Source organism: Mustela lutreola, chromosome 16, assembly GCF_030435805.1.
Source record: "Mustela lutreola isolate mMusLut2 chromosome 16, mMusLut2.pri, whole genome shotgun sequence".
NCBI lineage: Eukaryota > Metazoa > Chordata > Mammalia > Carnivora > Mustelidae > Mustela > Mustela lutreola.
In genome coordinates this window covers 40,111,755-40,127,233 of record NC_081305.1, presented here as the reverse complement: position 1 = coordinate 40,127,233, position 15,479 = coordinate 40,111,755, and the positions used below count along the sequence as shown (strand labels likewise).

The 15,479-nt window shown below is 40.0% G+C and overlaps 1 protein-coding gene across 2 annotated transcripts in view; it reads right to left on the bottom strand.

Annotated features, from left to right (window-relative positions):
- Positions 1 to 15,479, bottom strand: part of DPY19L3 (dpy-19 like C-mannosyltransferase 3) — a 68,916-nt gene that overhangs the window by 30,431 nt on the left and 23,006 nt on the right. The window contains exons 4-8 of one of the 2 annotated variants that reach the window (XM_059151275.1): positions 13,985 to 14,075; positions 10,520 to 10,641; positions 9,656 to 9,801; positions 7,436 to 7,559; positions 6,755 to 6,889 (exon numbers count right to left, since the gene is read on the bottom strand). In XM_059151275.1, coding sequence (XP_059007258.1) covers positions 6,755 to 6,889; positions 7,436 to 7,559; positions 9,656 to 9,801; positions 10,520 to 10,641; positions 13,985 to 14,075 — 618 coding nt within the window. The remainder of the gene's footprint in view (positions 1 to 6,754; positions 6,890 to 7,435; positions 7,560 to 9,655; positions 9,802 to 10,519; positions 10,642 to 13,984; positions 14,076 to 15,479) is intronic. The other variant, XM_059151276.1, reaches the window with a different exon arrangement.

The following is a 15,479-nucleotide window of genomic DNA, read 5'->3' as shown; positions in this document are numbered from 1 at the left end:
ACAGATTCCTAGAAGTACAATTACTGGTTAGTGAAGACACTGCTTTTCTTTTTTAATACATTCATTGAGATATAATTCATATAGCACAAAATTTACCTATCTAAATTCATGATTTTAGTGTTAACAGAGTTGTGCAAATATCACCAGAATCTAATTTTAAGATATCTTCATCATCTCTGCAACATCCCGCCGGCTGATGGGCACTGGGCGGGTTCCACTTTCTGGCCACTATGAATCATGCTGCTACAAACATCCATGTACAAATTCTTACATGGCTATGTTTTCATTTTTCGTGGGTGTGTACGTGGCAGTGGAATTGCTGGATCACATGGTAACTCTATGTTTAACACGTGAGGAGATGCTAAATTGTTTTCCAAACTGGCTGCGCCATTCTGTAGTCCCACCAGCAATATATGAGAGCTCCAAAGTCTTCACCTCCTTGCCAACATTTGTTATCATCTGTCTTTGCTGTTGTTTTTAGAGTTTAGCCATCTGAGTTCGGGGTGGGGGGTGTGTGTGGGGGAAGGTAATGGTATCTTATTTTGGTTTTGTGTTTCCCTAATGAGTAATGAGGCTGAGCATCTTTTCATGTGCTTGTTGGACATTTGCATTTGTTCTCTGGAGACATGCCTATCCAATCATCTGCCCATATTTTATTGTTGAGAGAGTTGTAAGAGTTCTTTATATATTCTGGAACTGCCTTATCAGATATAGGATTTGCAAATATTCTCTCCAATTTTGTGAGTTGTCTTTTCACATTGATGGTATATTTTGAAGCACAAAAGTTTTAAATTTTGATGAAGTCCAACTCATTTATTTTTAATTTAGTCATTTGTGCTTTTGGTTCTGGAACCTTATAAAAAGGATTGGTCTACTCCAAGGTCATGAAAAATTATTCCTGTCTTCTAAATGTTTTATAGTTAAAAAATTAATGTTTTATAGTTTTAGCTCTTACAACTAAATCTCTGATCTATTTTGAGTTAATTATTGTGTATGGTGAGAGAGAGGAGTCCAACTTCATTCTTTCACATGTAGCTATCTAGTTATCCCAGCACCATTTGTTGAAAAGATTATTCTTTCTCCATAATTATCTTGGCACCCTTGCTGAAAATCAAATTGACTGTTTATTTCTGAAGATTTATTTCTGGTCTCTCAATTTTATTCCATTGATTTGTGTCCATCCTTCTACTAGTATCACACTGTCTTGATTACTATAGCTTGGAAGTAAGTTCTGAAGTTGGAAAGTGTGAGTCTTCCAACTTTATTCCTCTTTTTCATGATTGTTTCAGCTATTCTGGGTCCCTTGAGTTTCCACGTGAATTTTAAGATCAGCTTGTCAAGTTCTGCAAAAAATTCACCTGGGATTCTGAGAGGAAGCGTGTTGAATCTGTACAATAATTTACCATAATTTGCCATCTTAAACAATAGTGAGTCTTCCAATCCATAAATATGCAATCTTTCCAATTTATGTGGGTCTTTAAAACTTTCAGTGTTTTGTAGTTTAGAGTATAAACATAAGCACTTCTTTTGTTCAGTTTATTCCTAAGTGTTGGATTCTTTTTGATGTTTTTCCTTCTAGGAACTATTTTTTGCTTTCCTATTGGGTGTAAATATTTTTCTTACTGATTTGTAGGACCTCTTTAAGGATAACAAATCACTCATGAATACATCTTAAAAAGATAAAACAATTTTTTATCTGCCTTTCTGAAGGATGGTCTTTCTTGGTGTTGCCCGTTCCTTTTATATCAAGTAGGCATAATTCTAGAGAAAAGAACAGTTAAGTCACAACAAGATCACATAGTTCTTATAAATGTAATGATATCCTAGGTTCGTAAGAAACATTGTTGGTAAACAGCCAGAATGTAAAATTGAGCAGTACTGTGTATTAGAAAGTCTAGATTATCAGTGGTAGATCTGATGTTTGACAGTAGCTCAGCTTCTTGATTCTGTAAGTTCCTATCTTTTGTGAAATCTGGGACGTTTTCAAATATTCCTTTGAAAAGTACATTTTTTAAAATCATTTTTTAAAATTAATTTATTTTCAGAAAAACAGTATTCATTATTTTTTCACCACACCCAGTGCTCCATGCAATCCATGCCCTCCATAATACCCACCACCTGGTACCCCAACCTCCCACACACCCGCCACTTCAAACCCCTCAGAAAAGTACTTTTTCAAATACATTTTTCAGCCTCATGCTCTTTCTCTCCTTTAGGGATTCTGATTGTAAGAATATATTAGAGTTTTTGTTTAGTACTACAGGTCCCTGAGGCTCTGTCCCTCCCCGCCCCCCCCCGACCCCCCGCCCAGCTATTTTCTCTTGTTCAAATGAGGTAATTTCTAACTTGTTCTAGCTTCCAGTTCACTGGCTCTTTTTTCTGGCCACTCCATTCTCCTGCTGAGCCCATCTACTGGGGTTTTAATTGTCATTATTAGAGATTTTCAGCTCTAAAATTTCCGTTTGCTCCTTATTTTTCTATTTTTCCTTTGTTTCAAGTGTGTCTGTAATTGCTCGATGAAAATTTGTTATGGCTGCTTTAAATACCTCTTCAGGTAATGCAAGTTCTGTGTGTGTCGGGTGTTGGCATCTGTTGACTGTCTCTTTTCACTCAAGAGAGATTTTGCTTGTTCTTAGTATAAGAAGTAATCTTCAATTGCATTGTACTATGTCATGGGGCTCTGGATCTTTTAAAATCTCTGTGTCGGCAGGTCTCCTCTGAGCCCACACTAGTGCTATGCCAGTGGGGGAAGAAGGATGCTGCTTTCTTATTTCCAGATGGGGTTAGAAGTCTAGGTTTTTCTCTTGGCCTCCACTGACTTTTGGGAGACAGGGGAGAAGGGGGTTCCATTGCTGGGACACAGGGAAAGTTCAGGCTCCCTACGAGGCTCTGGCTGAGAAGGGAAGGAACGCCTCATTAAACTGCACTTCCCGTGGCCTTCACTGACACTGTGTGTGTGTGTGGGGGGGGGGGGGGGTGGTGGAAGGGAGAGAGGGAGGCTTGTTACTTCTGAATGGTGGTTAAAAGCCCGGTTCCCCGTTGATCTCTTCTGACACCATCCTGTCCCGAAGGGGATGGGATATCTCACGACCCCTGGATGAGGGCCGAAGGTTCTCCATGCGGCCTGCACTGATGCTTCTGGGAGAAGGCAGCCTTCGGACACAGCCCTGGCAGAAAGCGAGTGGCCTGCTGCAGCTGGTGAGGGTGGAAGTGTGGCTTCCCCGCCGGCCTTTTGCTGATGGACGTGGGAGTGAAGCTGCAGCTCTTTCTGTGCTGTTTGGCTGAAATACTGCAGTTATGACCAAACGTTTCCTTTCTTGCTAGAGAAACACTGCCTCCCTTTTCCCGATCCTTTTGGCTTTTCTTGGGGCTTCTGCCTGACTTCATTGGTGTCTCCTGGTTGCTGACTTTTCCAGCACCTACTCTGGGATATTTGAGGCAGAAAGAAAATCCTAGGGCCTCACTGCCGCATCCTTCCTGTAGCTGCCAGGGCTCTAAGCAGCCTATTTTCATTCCTTCCCCACCCCAAGTCATCTTCTGTGCGTTTTATATACACTGTCCAGGGCTTTTAGTTGCACTAAGTGGGAGGAACTAGGACAAGTGCATTCCCTCTGTCTGGTCTGGAACCAAATGGGGTACTCTAAAATTTCCTCTTATGTGTCTTGCTGTTTTCACAACAGGTTAATAAAACTTCATTAGCCTTCATATTCTTTAATGGAGCCAAAGTATATGACTTCTACCATCTACTATTCTCTCTATATTTAAATGGCCTAGACACATTCCTGAGTGAAACCTGAGCTTTTTTTTTTTTTTTAAGATTTTTTATTTATTTGACATACAGAGATCACAAGTAGGCAGAGAGGCAGGCAGAGAGAGAGAGAGAGGAGGAAGCAGGCTCCCTGGCTGAGCAGAGAGCCCGATGCGGGGCTCAATCCCAGGACCCTGGGATCATGACCTGAGCCGAAGGCAGAGGCCCCAACCCACTGAGCCACCCAGGCGCCCCGAAACCTGAGCTTTTGATGGTAAGAGATTTTCCATTCTCCAGGAAAAGATGAAATGTACCAAAGAGGATACAGCTTCTTGTCAGCACATTGGACTCTGAATATGCATTACCTTTCTCTATACCAACTATTCTGACTTTCCCATCTGACGTGATCAGAGGTCAGTGATTCCAGTTTATGAAGAGAACAAAGGCCCCAAGAAGTTACATCACTTTAAAGACCTAGCTATTTTCATACTCAGTAGTGGCAGCTTGGTTGTACAACTCAGGATTCTTTCATTACTGTGCCGCTCCTCCTCCAATTCTGATACCTACAGCTACTACCACTAACATCAACATAGTTTCAACTATGAAAGTTTAACGAAGTAAAGAACTAAATATGATGTAAATCACCTGTACTCTTCTTTAGGTTTGTGGTGTGTGTGCCAAAACAGTATCTTTTATTGTTTTCTATTTTAAAAGAAAACGGTAAAAGTAATCCATGAAAAAGTCAAAAGAGTTGAAGGACAACAGGAACTTAGAACATCAAGCTCATCAATCACGGTCAGGTGACTGCTAATATTTTGATGTCTATCTTCTCGGAAACCTTTCTCACTTTTTCTGTATGTGTTTTATTTTTATTTTTTTAAAAGATTGTATTTATTTATTTGAGAGGTAGAGAGAGAGCACAAGCAGGGAAGAAGCAGAGGGAGAAGGATAAGCAGACTCCATGCTGAGGGCAGAGCCCAGTGCAAGGCATGATCCCACGACCCCGAGATCATGGCCTGAGCCAAAATCAAGAGTTGGCCACTTAACCGACAGAGCCACCCAAGTGCCTCATATGTATTTTATTTTAAAAAAGAGAGGGGGAAAATAATGGTCACATGATACTGTTATACTGCTGTACCATATTTACTTCACAATACTCCACTGCTACTGACTAAGGTTGTTTCCAGCCAGCTTTTTTTTATTACAGTAAATGAACTAAAAACTAAAATAAACCTGTTTGATTACTTCCTTAGTCTAAATTTCTAGAGATGAGAGTGTCAGTGAAAGGGAAAACACATTTCTAGGCTTTTCTGTGAAATTACACTGCAGAAAAACTTTATACAGTTGTTTTCAAAATGGCACAACATATTTATTTTTTTATGTGACAACATACAGAGTTCCTTTGAAAGTGCTTGCTAGAAAGGGGGGAAATGCGCTATTACATACAAAGAGAGAAAGGGAGACCAACTGGCTCAGGAGAGCAGGCCGTGGAGAAACGCAGCTTACACGTCACCATGACCAAAGTCCAAAGGGTTACAAAACAGGAAAAGCCAATATGAACAGACTCCACTTCATTTGTGCATGAGGATTTCTGAGGCACCCGGAGCTCTGTTACCATTATTTAGTATTATATATATGACTGACTGACACACACACACACACACACACACACACACAGACACACACACACACTCTTTCCTCTGCTCTATCTACTTGCTTTCCTCCCTGTATTTTACCGTCATATCCTCCCCCAACACACCATCCAAATTCTACTCTTCTCATTTGTGGCCCAGCTCAAGTCTCCCACCTTTGTGAAACCTTTCTAGCCTACAAAGAACCTTCTTTGACTTCTAGTGCTTCTTATTACTACAGATTAACCTCTCTAGATATATAGACCTTTAACTGTTAGCTGCCCAAATGTTTACTTCCCATCAGCACACACACGACATCTCCTACAGGTGGCGAGTCTCTGTCATGCCTCTCCAGTCCCTGGGAAGAGGGACAAGGAATACTTGCTGTCAGTCTTTCCTGTTTCCTAATTCAGACTCAGCCAGTCTCTAAAGATTGCTGCATCTCTCTCTCTTTTTTTAATAAAGATTTTTATTTATTTATTTGACAGATAGAGATCACAAGCAGGCAGAGAGGCAGGCAGAGAGAGAGGCAGGGAAGAAGGCTCCCTGCTGAGCAGAGAGCCCGATGCGATGCGGGGCTTGATCCCAGGACCCTGGGATCATGACCTGAGCCAAAGGCAGAGGCTTTAACCCACTGAGTCACCCAGGCGCCCTTGCTGCATCAATTTTGACAAGGAATAAATGTATGCAACTCTTTAATATTACACTATCTTGCCCCCTTAGAATTAGAAATAATATTTTATGATATTGGGAAATACTTAAGTTACTGTTACTTTAGAATAGTAACAATGAAGAACTTTTAAAACATCCACAATACATTAAAAAACATTTCTGCACATGAGAAACACCTTGCCATAAAGTGACAGCAGCACACACGGGTGTCACACACTGTGAGACAAACAACAGCTTCCTTAAAATGGCACCGTCCCATGTGTGGCCTCTGGACAAGCAATAGGGATTCCCATCTCAAGCCTGATAGATGTTATTATGAACATTTTATGAAGTACCAAAGAAAGGTGTTCTATTCCCATTGATTTCCTTGAAGGACAAAGGCAGTACACAGTAAGACATTTTACAAGAGCTAGCTTGTATTTTAAAATTTAAGACAGCTCTGTAAAGGACAACTGATCTAAGACATTTCTGTTTAAGATAAACCCATCTTTTAATGTAGAATAAACAGAATAAAAGTTAAGATGGCCAAACTAGGCTGCACAGGTTACTCCACTTCAATTGACCCCAGTGTATGTACACTGTAACTCAGAAGCAGCTTCGACCTGACTGTTAAGCACGTGCACATTCTGAACCCCCTGCCCCACCGTGTGACGGAAACCGCTAAAGAGCGCTGCCTTGAACAAGAGAAAAGGGCGCGGCTTACCTTCACGGCTGGCAGCATGTCCAAGGAGTCCAGCGTGAACAGCACTAATGCCTGCATCAGCATCATAAATTGATTAAATTGCCATGTCAGACTAAAGAGAAAAGTTGATATGAAAATGGCAAGAAGTGTCAGCCTCTGTAAAAAGAAAACCTTCATGTAATTTCCATGTCTCTAGTCGTAAAGAGCCCTGCAGACAAGTTCCCTCAAGGGCAGCTAATATCTCTACAAACCAAACAGAGAGACCATGAACTGCTGCTCTGAAAACCCCTGCATTTGTTATTGAAGCTCTAACTATCCTAAGGTGACACCAGGCACATAAATATGCACGTAAGGTGTGTCTACTCTGCAGCACCTGGGAGCTGAGGATGCGCCAAGTCACATCTCCAGGGCCGTGGCTTAAGGATTCTGACAGTTCTGCAGAAATTGTGTGTGGCTTCACTGCAACTATTTGAGGACAGGTAATGTAGAGTACGTTTTTAACATCAAAAATGAAAACATTTCCTTTGCAAAGTAGGAAAGAGCTCAGAAAAGGAAAACTTCATTTAACTCAAGTTTAAAAAACTGGTCATGGAGTAAGAATGACTCACACGCGACGGGACACCACGCACATCACATTCTCTGAAACTTCTTCAACAAAACTGGAGAAATTAAAAAAATATATAAAGTACCATAAAAACTTACCTCAGAGAGAGGCTGTAAGTTTGGTCGCAGAAAATACGTGATTGCCGCTATCTGAATTGCAAAGAATGGCAGAGCCCAATTCTCCCTCAGCGGGATGGTAAACTCGACTCTTGTGGTATCTATTCTGCACAGAGAAAACACAAATGGCCACAGGAATAATTTTTACTGTAATTACCTAAAAAGATTTCCTAGAGTGAAAGACGTAGGGCATTAAACACTTACGATTCTGGTTGTTACTTCTCAGCTGTTATGATTTGTCCTTACCGTCAGCGTCCCTGTACCGTCAAGTGGCACTAAGAAAATTTAAGAACACCATTCACAGGAACACAGCTAGCTAAGGGGTAGAACTGGGCTCCAAGCCATGGCAGGGTGACGCCAAAACCCAGAAATATACACTCATGCCTCACTGCTTTGAACTTTTATTTCCCTCGAAGTTCGTTAGTGCAAATTTGGCGGCGTGTCTCATTCTCCCTCTATTTCTTTGGTGTTTAAATCTGAATCTTAAATTTGTCAGTGGGAATAATTTGTAAAAGCTTCTTGTCCCTCTGGAATGTGAACCACCAGATGGTAAGTATAGCTAAGTTTCCACCTTTGTACACCCAGAACCAAGAAGCATCCCTGCACGGACTAGGCATACAGTAAATGTCTTCTCTCTCCTCCTGATAGAACAACAAATTTGACTTTCAATTACCCTAGCAAGAATACTACGTTAAAATGTTAAGAGGTAGCATAACAGTGTTTTCAAGCTGTGTTTGAATTCTGATGGAGAATAATCTGGAGCGTGTGTGTGTGTGTATAACGTATGTGTGTGTATGTATATATGTGTATATACACGTATATATATACATGTGTATATACATACACATATACACATACACAACTTAACCTATTAAGCTTTAATTTCCTCATCTCTCTGGAGCACCTGGGTGGCTCAGTGGGTTAAGCTCAGGTCATGATCTCAGGGTCCTGGGATGGAGCCCCTCAGCGGGATCCCTGCTCAGCGAGGAGTCTGTTTCTCCCTTTCCCCTTGCCCCTCCCTGCTGTTTACATTTGCTTTCTCTCAAATAAATAAATAAAATCTTGTATTAAAAAAAATTCATCATCTCTAAAATGATCATAGTATCTGTCCTGTAGGATGGTTAAAAGAATATAGATAAAGCATTTTGTGAAGTGGTTAACATAAAATAAGCACTCAATAAGGTTATAAAAAGAAGTAATTTGCTTAGGATTATAAAATAAAATCAATATTAGAACTTGGCGCTGAAGTTTGAAAACTCCTACTGAATACTGGTGTTGCTACTGCAGGTCAAGCAATAATTTGTGTATCTTGACTACGTTTTTTTTAAAAAATGCTACTTCGGGTGTCTGGGTGGTTCAGTTGGTTAAACGTCTGCCTTTGGCTCAGGTCACAATCCCAGGGTTCTGGGTTCAAGCCCTGTGTTGAGCTCTTTGCTCAGTGGGCAGCCTGTTTCTCCTCCCTCTGCCCTTCCCCCTCTTGTGTTCTCTCTCTCTCTCAAATAAATCAATAAAATCTTTTTAAAAAATGCTTTCATGGGGCGCCTGGGTGGCTCAGTGGGTTGAGGCCTCTACCTTTGGCTCAGGTCGTGGTCTCAGGGTCCTGGGATCAAGCCCCGAGTCAGGTTCTCTGCTCGGCAGGGAGCCTGCTTCCCCCTTCTCTCTCTCTGCCTGCCTCTCTGCCTTCTTGTGATCTCTATCTGTCAAATAAATAAATTTTTAAAAAATCTTAAAAAAAAAAACAAAAATAAAAAATGCTTTCATGCTCTGGTATCTAGAATAACAGATATTAACTAAATAATATAAGAACTTGCTTACATTTGTACAGTGCTTAATGCTTTGCTAGTTATAAGCCACTAAAACCCTATCAAGACTGATAGTAAAGATACTATTAAACGTCTTTAAGAGAGGAGGTAGGTGGCCAGAGAAATAATGATCACACATCCAACTGGTAATAGGACTAGACTTATCACGATGATTCTCTTGACCTGTCATTTAATGTTCTCTTCCTCAGCTGGAAATATATATCTAAGTAGGACTTTCTACCTTGCTAGATAAGACAAGTAAACACCACTAGGGAAACCAAAGAGAAAATACTCCCATACAAACCAGTGTGGCTGAGTAACTTCCTCTGACCTGGAAATCAAGTACCTTTGTTTTCACTTCCATCTTAGGAAGGGAGAAGGGATACTGATTGCAACTTACCTATTGGTGACGTACCAGAATGCTGCTAGAAGCCCCGACAGCCACGTCCCACTAAGGAGCCAGCTGGTTGTGTACAGGGCCGTGACATAGATCGCCTGCAGTCCAAACAAGGTGTAAATATAAAAATAAACTGGCTCTAAATATTTCTGGAAAAAGGAACAATAAAAAATATTTGTTATGGAACCCTCATTAGATTTTCATTGTCACTTAAAAAATACGACAGCTGGCTGGCTCAGTCACTAAGAAGGTGTGACTCTTAATCCAGGGCCGAGAGTTAAAGCCCCACCTTGGATGTGGGGCCTACTTACCCAAACAAACAAACAAACAAAACAAAACCAAAAATTATGAGAGTGGAAATTTAATATTCAGCAACTGGATATTAATTACAAGCACTAAGCCTACATCAGTCCTTTCTGGGCAAAAGTGTGCTGGCGGCCTTTCTTCTCACTAGCAGAGTGGGAGAGGGAAGGAAGGCCTGGAGGACTCTGGCTTCATTCTTTAGACAAGCTACACATCTAACTGTGTCCACATGAAGTGGTCACTGTGATTGGCTAATTTCCAAATTTTTAATTTAAAGATAAGGGACAAGTGATTACATGCTTCTCAATGAAAATATATATCAGCTTCTAGACTGCATGCATGATTATTAGCCAGGGTGCATCTATATGTAAAAAAAAAAAAATCTTATAAAAACATATATGAAGAGCAAAGTTCACACCATATCTGGAGAAAATTAGGATTTTTGTTGCTTTCCTACCATGCCAGTGGAAAATCAGAATTACATATGTGAAAGTCGCAATTTAAAACAGCAGATTTTGACTTTTGTGTGGTATCAACAATTCAATGTCACAGAACACAACATACCTGTATTGGTAGGACTCTATATAAAATACTGAGAAAAACTTCTTGGTAAATATTCATTCGTTGAAGAAGGTTAATTGTCCTCATAGACTCAGTTTTGTTATCATATATTAAGCCATGAAAACCTAAGGTTGGTATTTGAAAGATCAGGAAAAAAGAATTACAATCATAAATTACTCAAGACTTTTCCTAGATTCTTTAGTGTGTGTGTGTGCCAGAGAATGTGCTAGGCGTTGGGGATGTGATAGCAAACAAAAACCACCCTCCCACCCTCAAGCAGCTTGCTGTATATTAGAGGGACATTCACATGTTTACTTGAATACAGGTAAACTATAACTTGTGTGAGGACAATAACAGCAAAAAAAACCCCATAGGTTCTTTTACAGAAATTTAGGCCAGGAGGATTTTATACCCTCACTCTGCCCTTCCTGCCATGAGACCTATAGTACTTCTTTGGGGACTATAAGCAGCCTATGGGTTTGGCCATTGACTTGCTGTGACCAATGCCATGTGAGAGGATGTGACGTCTTTTCAGAAAAGATGACACGTGTCTCCACCAGCAATGTGGCTATTTACCTTTGTCATGACAACAGCAGGTTCCAAATAGGGGCGGGATAATAAAAGTAAGAAATAAACCCGTTGTTATAGAGTTTCGTGGCTACACTGAGGTTATTTGCTGCTGTAACCAAGCTAACTGATTCACAGAATGTTCGAAGAGATGGTTCACAGAAGAGAACATGCATACAGTCCCGATACATATGAAAAGATGCTCAACCTTGCGCCTACAGAAAGTGCAAATTAGAACTATGCTGAGATACCATTTCTCACCTACCAGCTTGGAAGAAAATTAAGAAGTCTGACAACATCCTCTATTTTATAGTCCTTATGAAATTAACAGATTCAGGTAATGCTCACTGATGGTGCTAACCCATTAGGTGCAAGACTAACTGAGAACTTATTAACAGACCAGTCTCGACCCTACAAGAGATCGTACCCGTCAAGTGCCCCCACCTCTGTCGGACAAATGAATTGTGTTTTCAACAAAAAAATTACAAGAAAAGAAGATAGAAGAAAATCTATAGATTAAAAGAAACAGAGAGAGGGCTTTGGCTGGCTCAGTCAGTACAGCAAGCAACTCTTGATCTTGGAGTTGGGAGTTCGAGCCCCATGTGGGTGTAGAAATTACTTAAAAATAAAATCTAAAAAAAAAAGAGAGAGAGACAGAGCAAATGATTGCAATGCTTGGACTTTATCTGAATCTCAAAAACTATATTAAAACTCTGGAAGACAATCATAAAAATGAGGAACACTGACTAGATATTTGACAGTAAGAGATCTCCTAATTGTGCTTTAAATGTGATAATAGCAATGTGGTTATATTTAGAAAAGGGGTTGCCATCCTTTACATAAATATACTGGTATGTCTACAAATGCAGAAATATGCTGTCTTGGGAGTTTCTCCAAAATCATTCGGTTTGAAAACGGGGTATAGAGAGGGGACAGGATAGGTTAGAAGTTGGTAACTGTGGAAGCTGGTGAGAGACATATGAAAATGTCCAGAGAATTCTCTACCCTTTTATATGTTTGAAATTTTCTAGAAGGAAGATCTTAACAAACAACTTAGAGGAAATGAAACAGATGAAGCACTGAGATAATAATGGTGATAATTCGAAAGAAAATACCCGAATGAGATTTCTCATCTTTAAGAGCAGTGTTTCTCAACTTTAACACTACTTGTATTTTGACATTTGAGGCTTGATAATTCCTTGTTGCTGAGACACTGTAGGATGGTTAGCAACATCCCTCCCCTCTGCCCATTCTAGTAGCACAATCGTCCCCAACCCACCCCAGCTGGGATGACCCACAACGCATCTCGATGTTTCAGGTGTCCCCGAGAGAGACAACTGTTCCTCAGTAAGACCCACTGCTTTAGAGGATGCTAAAGAAGCAAATCACAATTTTGAGAACTCACGGACTCACTGTTCTCAGTAGTTATGTTCCATAAAGTTGCAGTGAACACTGAATTAGCAGGGTTATGTTCTTATGAGCCTCTGGTCATGCATTTTCATCAACTGATCAACACATGGCCTTGATTTATGTGTTTCTGTTTAAAGACACCTTCTTCAATATATATGAGCGATTCATTAACACTGAACACATGCCAATAACACTAATGCATGCCTGAACAGAGCTTATCTAACACGCATGTTTTCTCTGTATGCCCTCTTCACGGCCTGCTGCTGTACTTGGGAACTCCAGACAGCACGTTAGCACTATGCCAGGGGCCATTTCAAACCACAGAATCACCAAAAAAAACCCAGAAAAATGCAAAAAGCATGGCCCTAAGTAGACTGTGAAAAGGACACTGCAGAAGGAGAGCTGAAAGGAGACAGCAGTCATCACCTCATCCACCTCGGCTGGGAACATGCAAGCCAGGTGACTAAGTGTTCTCGCTGCTCTGCACATGCCCGTGAATGCCTGCCAGAGCCCCATAAGTGTGGATTCTGGGGTTACAAAGAGGTTCGAGTAAGTGAATTTGCAAATATGGACTCCATGAATAACAAGGATCAACTGCATAGGGAAAGAAAATCAACACCTAACCTGCCTTTGTTGTATAAACTGGACCTCAGGGTCATCAAACAGTTGATGAGAAAAAGGCTTCTTAAATAACAGAGTTCCAGCTAACAAACACAAGGGGAATGCAGAAGGTCACATTTGTAACTACTGAAATGACAGATATAGGCAATAAGCATCAATGGCTGCTAAAACCATTAAGTGAAAGGCTGATGGGTAATAACCTTATTATGGGGGACCCTGGCTATCTACACAGGAACCAACTGACTGATACTTCGGGCACAAAAAGAAAGACAACCAACATTTCATACATCACCCATGAAGGATTCTTGCCAAAAATGTATCCAAATCCAAGCAAAGCCCAGCAAAGGACATGGTGAGTAGGAGAATTCCCTTCCGGGGCTTCAATGAGTAATAGTGGCTGAGCTGTAAACCACTCACCAACAGCGAAAATGTAGAAAAATGGTAATTGCAAAATAAAGGACCGAATGGGGACACCGGGGACAAGAAGGACCCCTGTACTTCTGGTCTTCTCACCAAAATGCCTCCTGTTTTTAGACAATACTCCTTTCACTTGCAAAGACCTCTTCCAAAATGACTATGGGAAAAAAAAAAAAAACCCAGGAGCAAAACCAAGAAATTGCAAACAGATGAGTTTTGGGACGGAGTAGAGCTGAGCAGAGGAGAGTTATGTTAGGTATTACAGAACTCCTTCCAGAGCCAAACACTGGTTACTTGAGCAGGGAAAAAGTACACGAGTTTAAGTTCAAAAAAAAAAAAAAAAGCACGCAAGTTCTAGAAAGCATTTATAAAATGCTTTAGTGCACAAGTAGGTTTGGCTGAAATACTGCAAAGGAAGGAGGAGATCCCCATAAAGCTATTAGTTGTAATTACCTTGCATGAGGGTTGGAGCCTGTAGCATTTGCTTGTAGTAGGAGTAATACAGCCCACATTCTGTTCTGAATGAGATTTCTCGTTCCACTTCCTGAAATAAAGTTAGGTCTACTGGGTTTACATGACCTAGTTTTTTGTTTTTTGTTTAAATTCTATTGTTATGGCAGAAACAGGATCCAAAACTACAACTTAAAAGGAAAAAAAATAAACCTTTCAAAATATAGTCTTAAGAAATCTTGGCAAACCAAAACAATAGAAGACTGGTAAATGTTGAAGCTGGGTGGGAGTTACAGGAGTTTATTATATGAGTCTTTCTACTTTTGTGACTGTTTAAAACTTTCCATTAACAAACCATTTTACAAAATAGAGATAACTAGTTCCATTTACACTGACGTGTCACAGTTACCATTTTTCTTTTATTTCACACAAATTAAAACTTAAAAAACACACGACCAATCTTATGGAATACTAGGGAGAATCAAAATAGGCACAGTATAAAAAAACCTCCCAAATGAAAAGAACTATAATTTCATTAGACACCTACCTAAAAGCTAACAATATTATATAATATTAATAACTTCCTATTTATTCTCAGAATATAAGATAGCCTGAATAAAAAGGGGCAGACCTTTTACATGTGAATTTTAGTTTGCCAAGTGTCACCCTGGTGGAAAGATGCTCATGTAGGCAAATACATACAATAGTAAACTGCTTTTAAATAAGTATTCAATTTTAGAAGAACTGAAAATTGAAAGTGACAGCTATTAGTCAATTTGGTTGTAAGATGCTTTTATAAAATGTGAAATTTAAATCATTAACAAACTCTGGAGGCAACTGGTGGTAAGGATGGGATGGGGAAGACATTCTGGAAAAATCATATTAATATTCTTAGATACTGTATTTCACATACTTACATATATATCTAGATCTCTCTCTCTCCACCATAATAGTATAAACGAAAGAAAATGGTAATTTGTTGTTACAGACCCTTTTACACCAGTGTCTAAGAAGTCAGGTCCTAGAATCTGGCACACATGGTCTAAAGCGTATTTCCACCTCTGTTTTTCCTACCATAGCAGATCCCGATTCCACAAACCCAACCTTAACAGTGGAGGATGCTAAACATGAAACATGGCGTGTTCTAACGAATCAGCTTCTTTGAACACACCTTTGGTTTTCTTCCCCTACCTCCGACGACTTTTCAACTGTAATAAACATTTCATGAAAAGAACCACTCATGCTACTTATCTTCAGGCCTGAAATTATTTCATGTATCTCTTCTACCCTTTAAATATTTCTCCTGTTGTCTGAAAAACTATTATAAATTGATTCATGAATAAAGCATTGAAGAAGTACTCAGTTACCTGAGTACATCCAATTACTGACCTTGAGAAACAAACTTATGTTTTACCCTTGTTCACTCTTTTTTAAAAAACTGGGAGGGAGGGGCAGAGTAGCAAATCTTATATAATGAGCTTCCTTCCATAGAAAACAG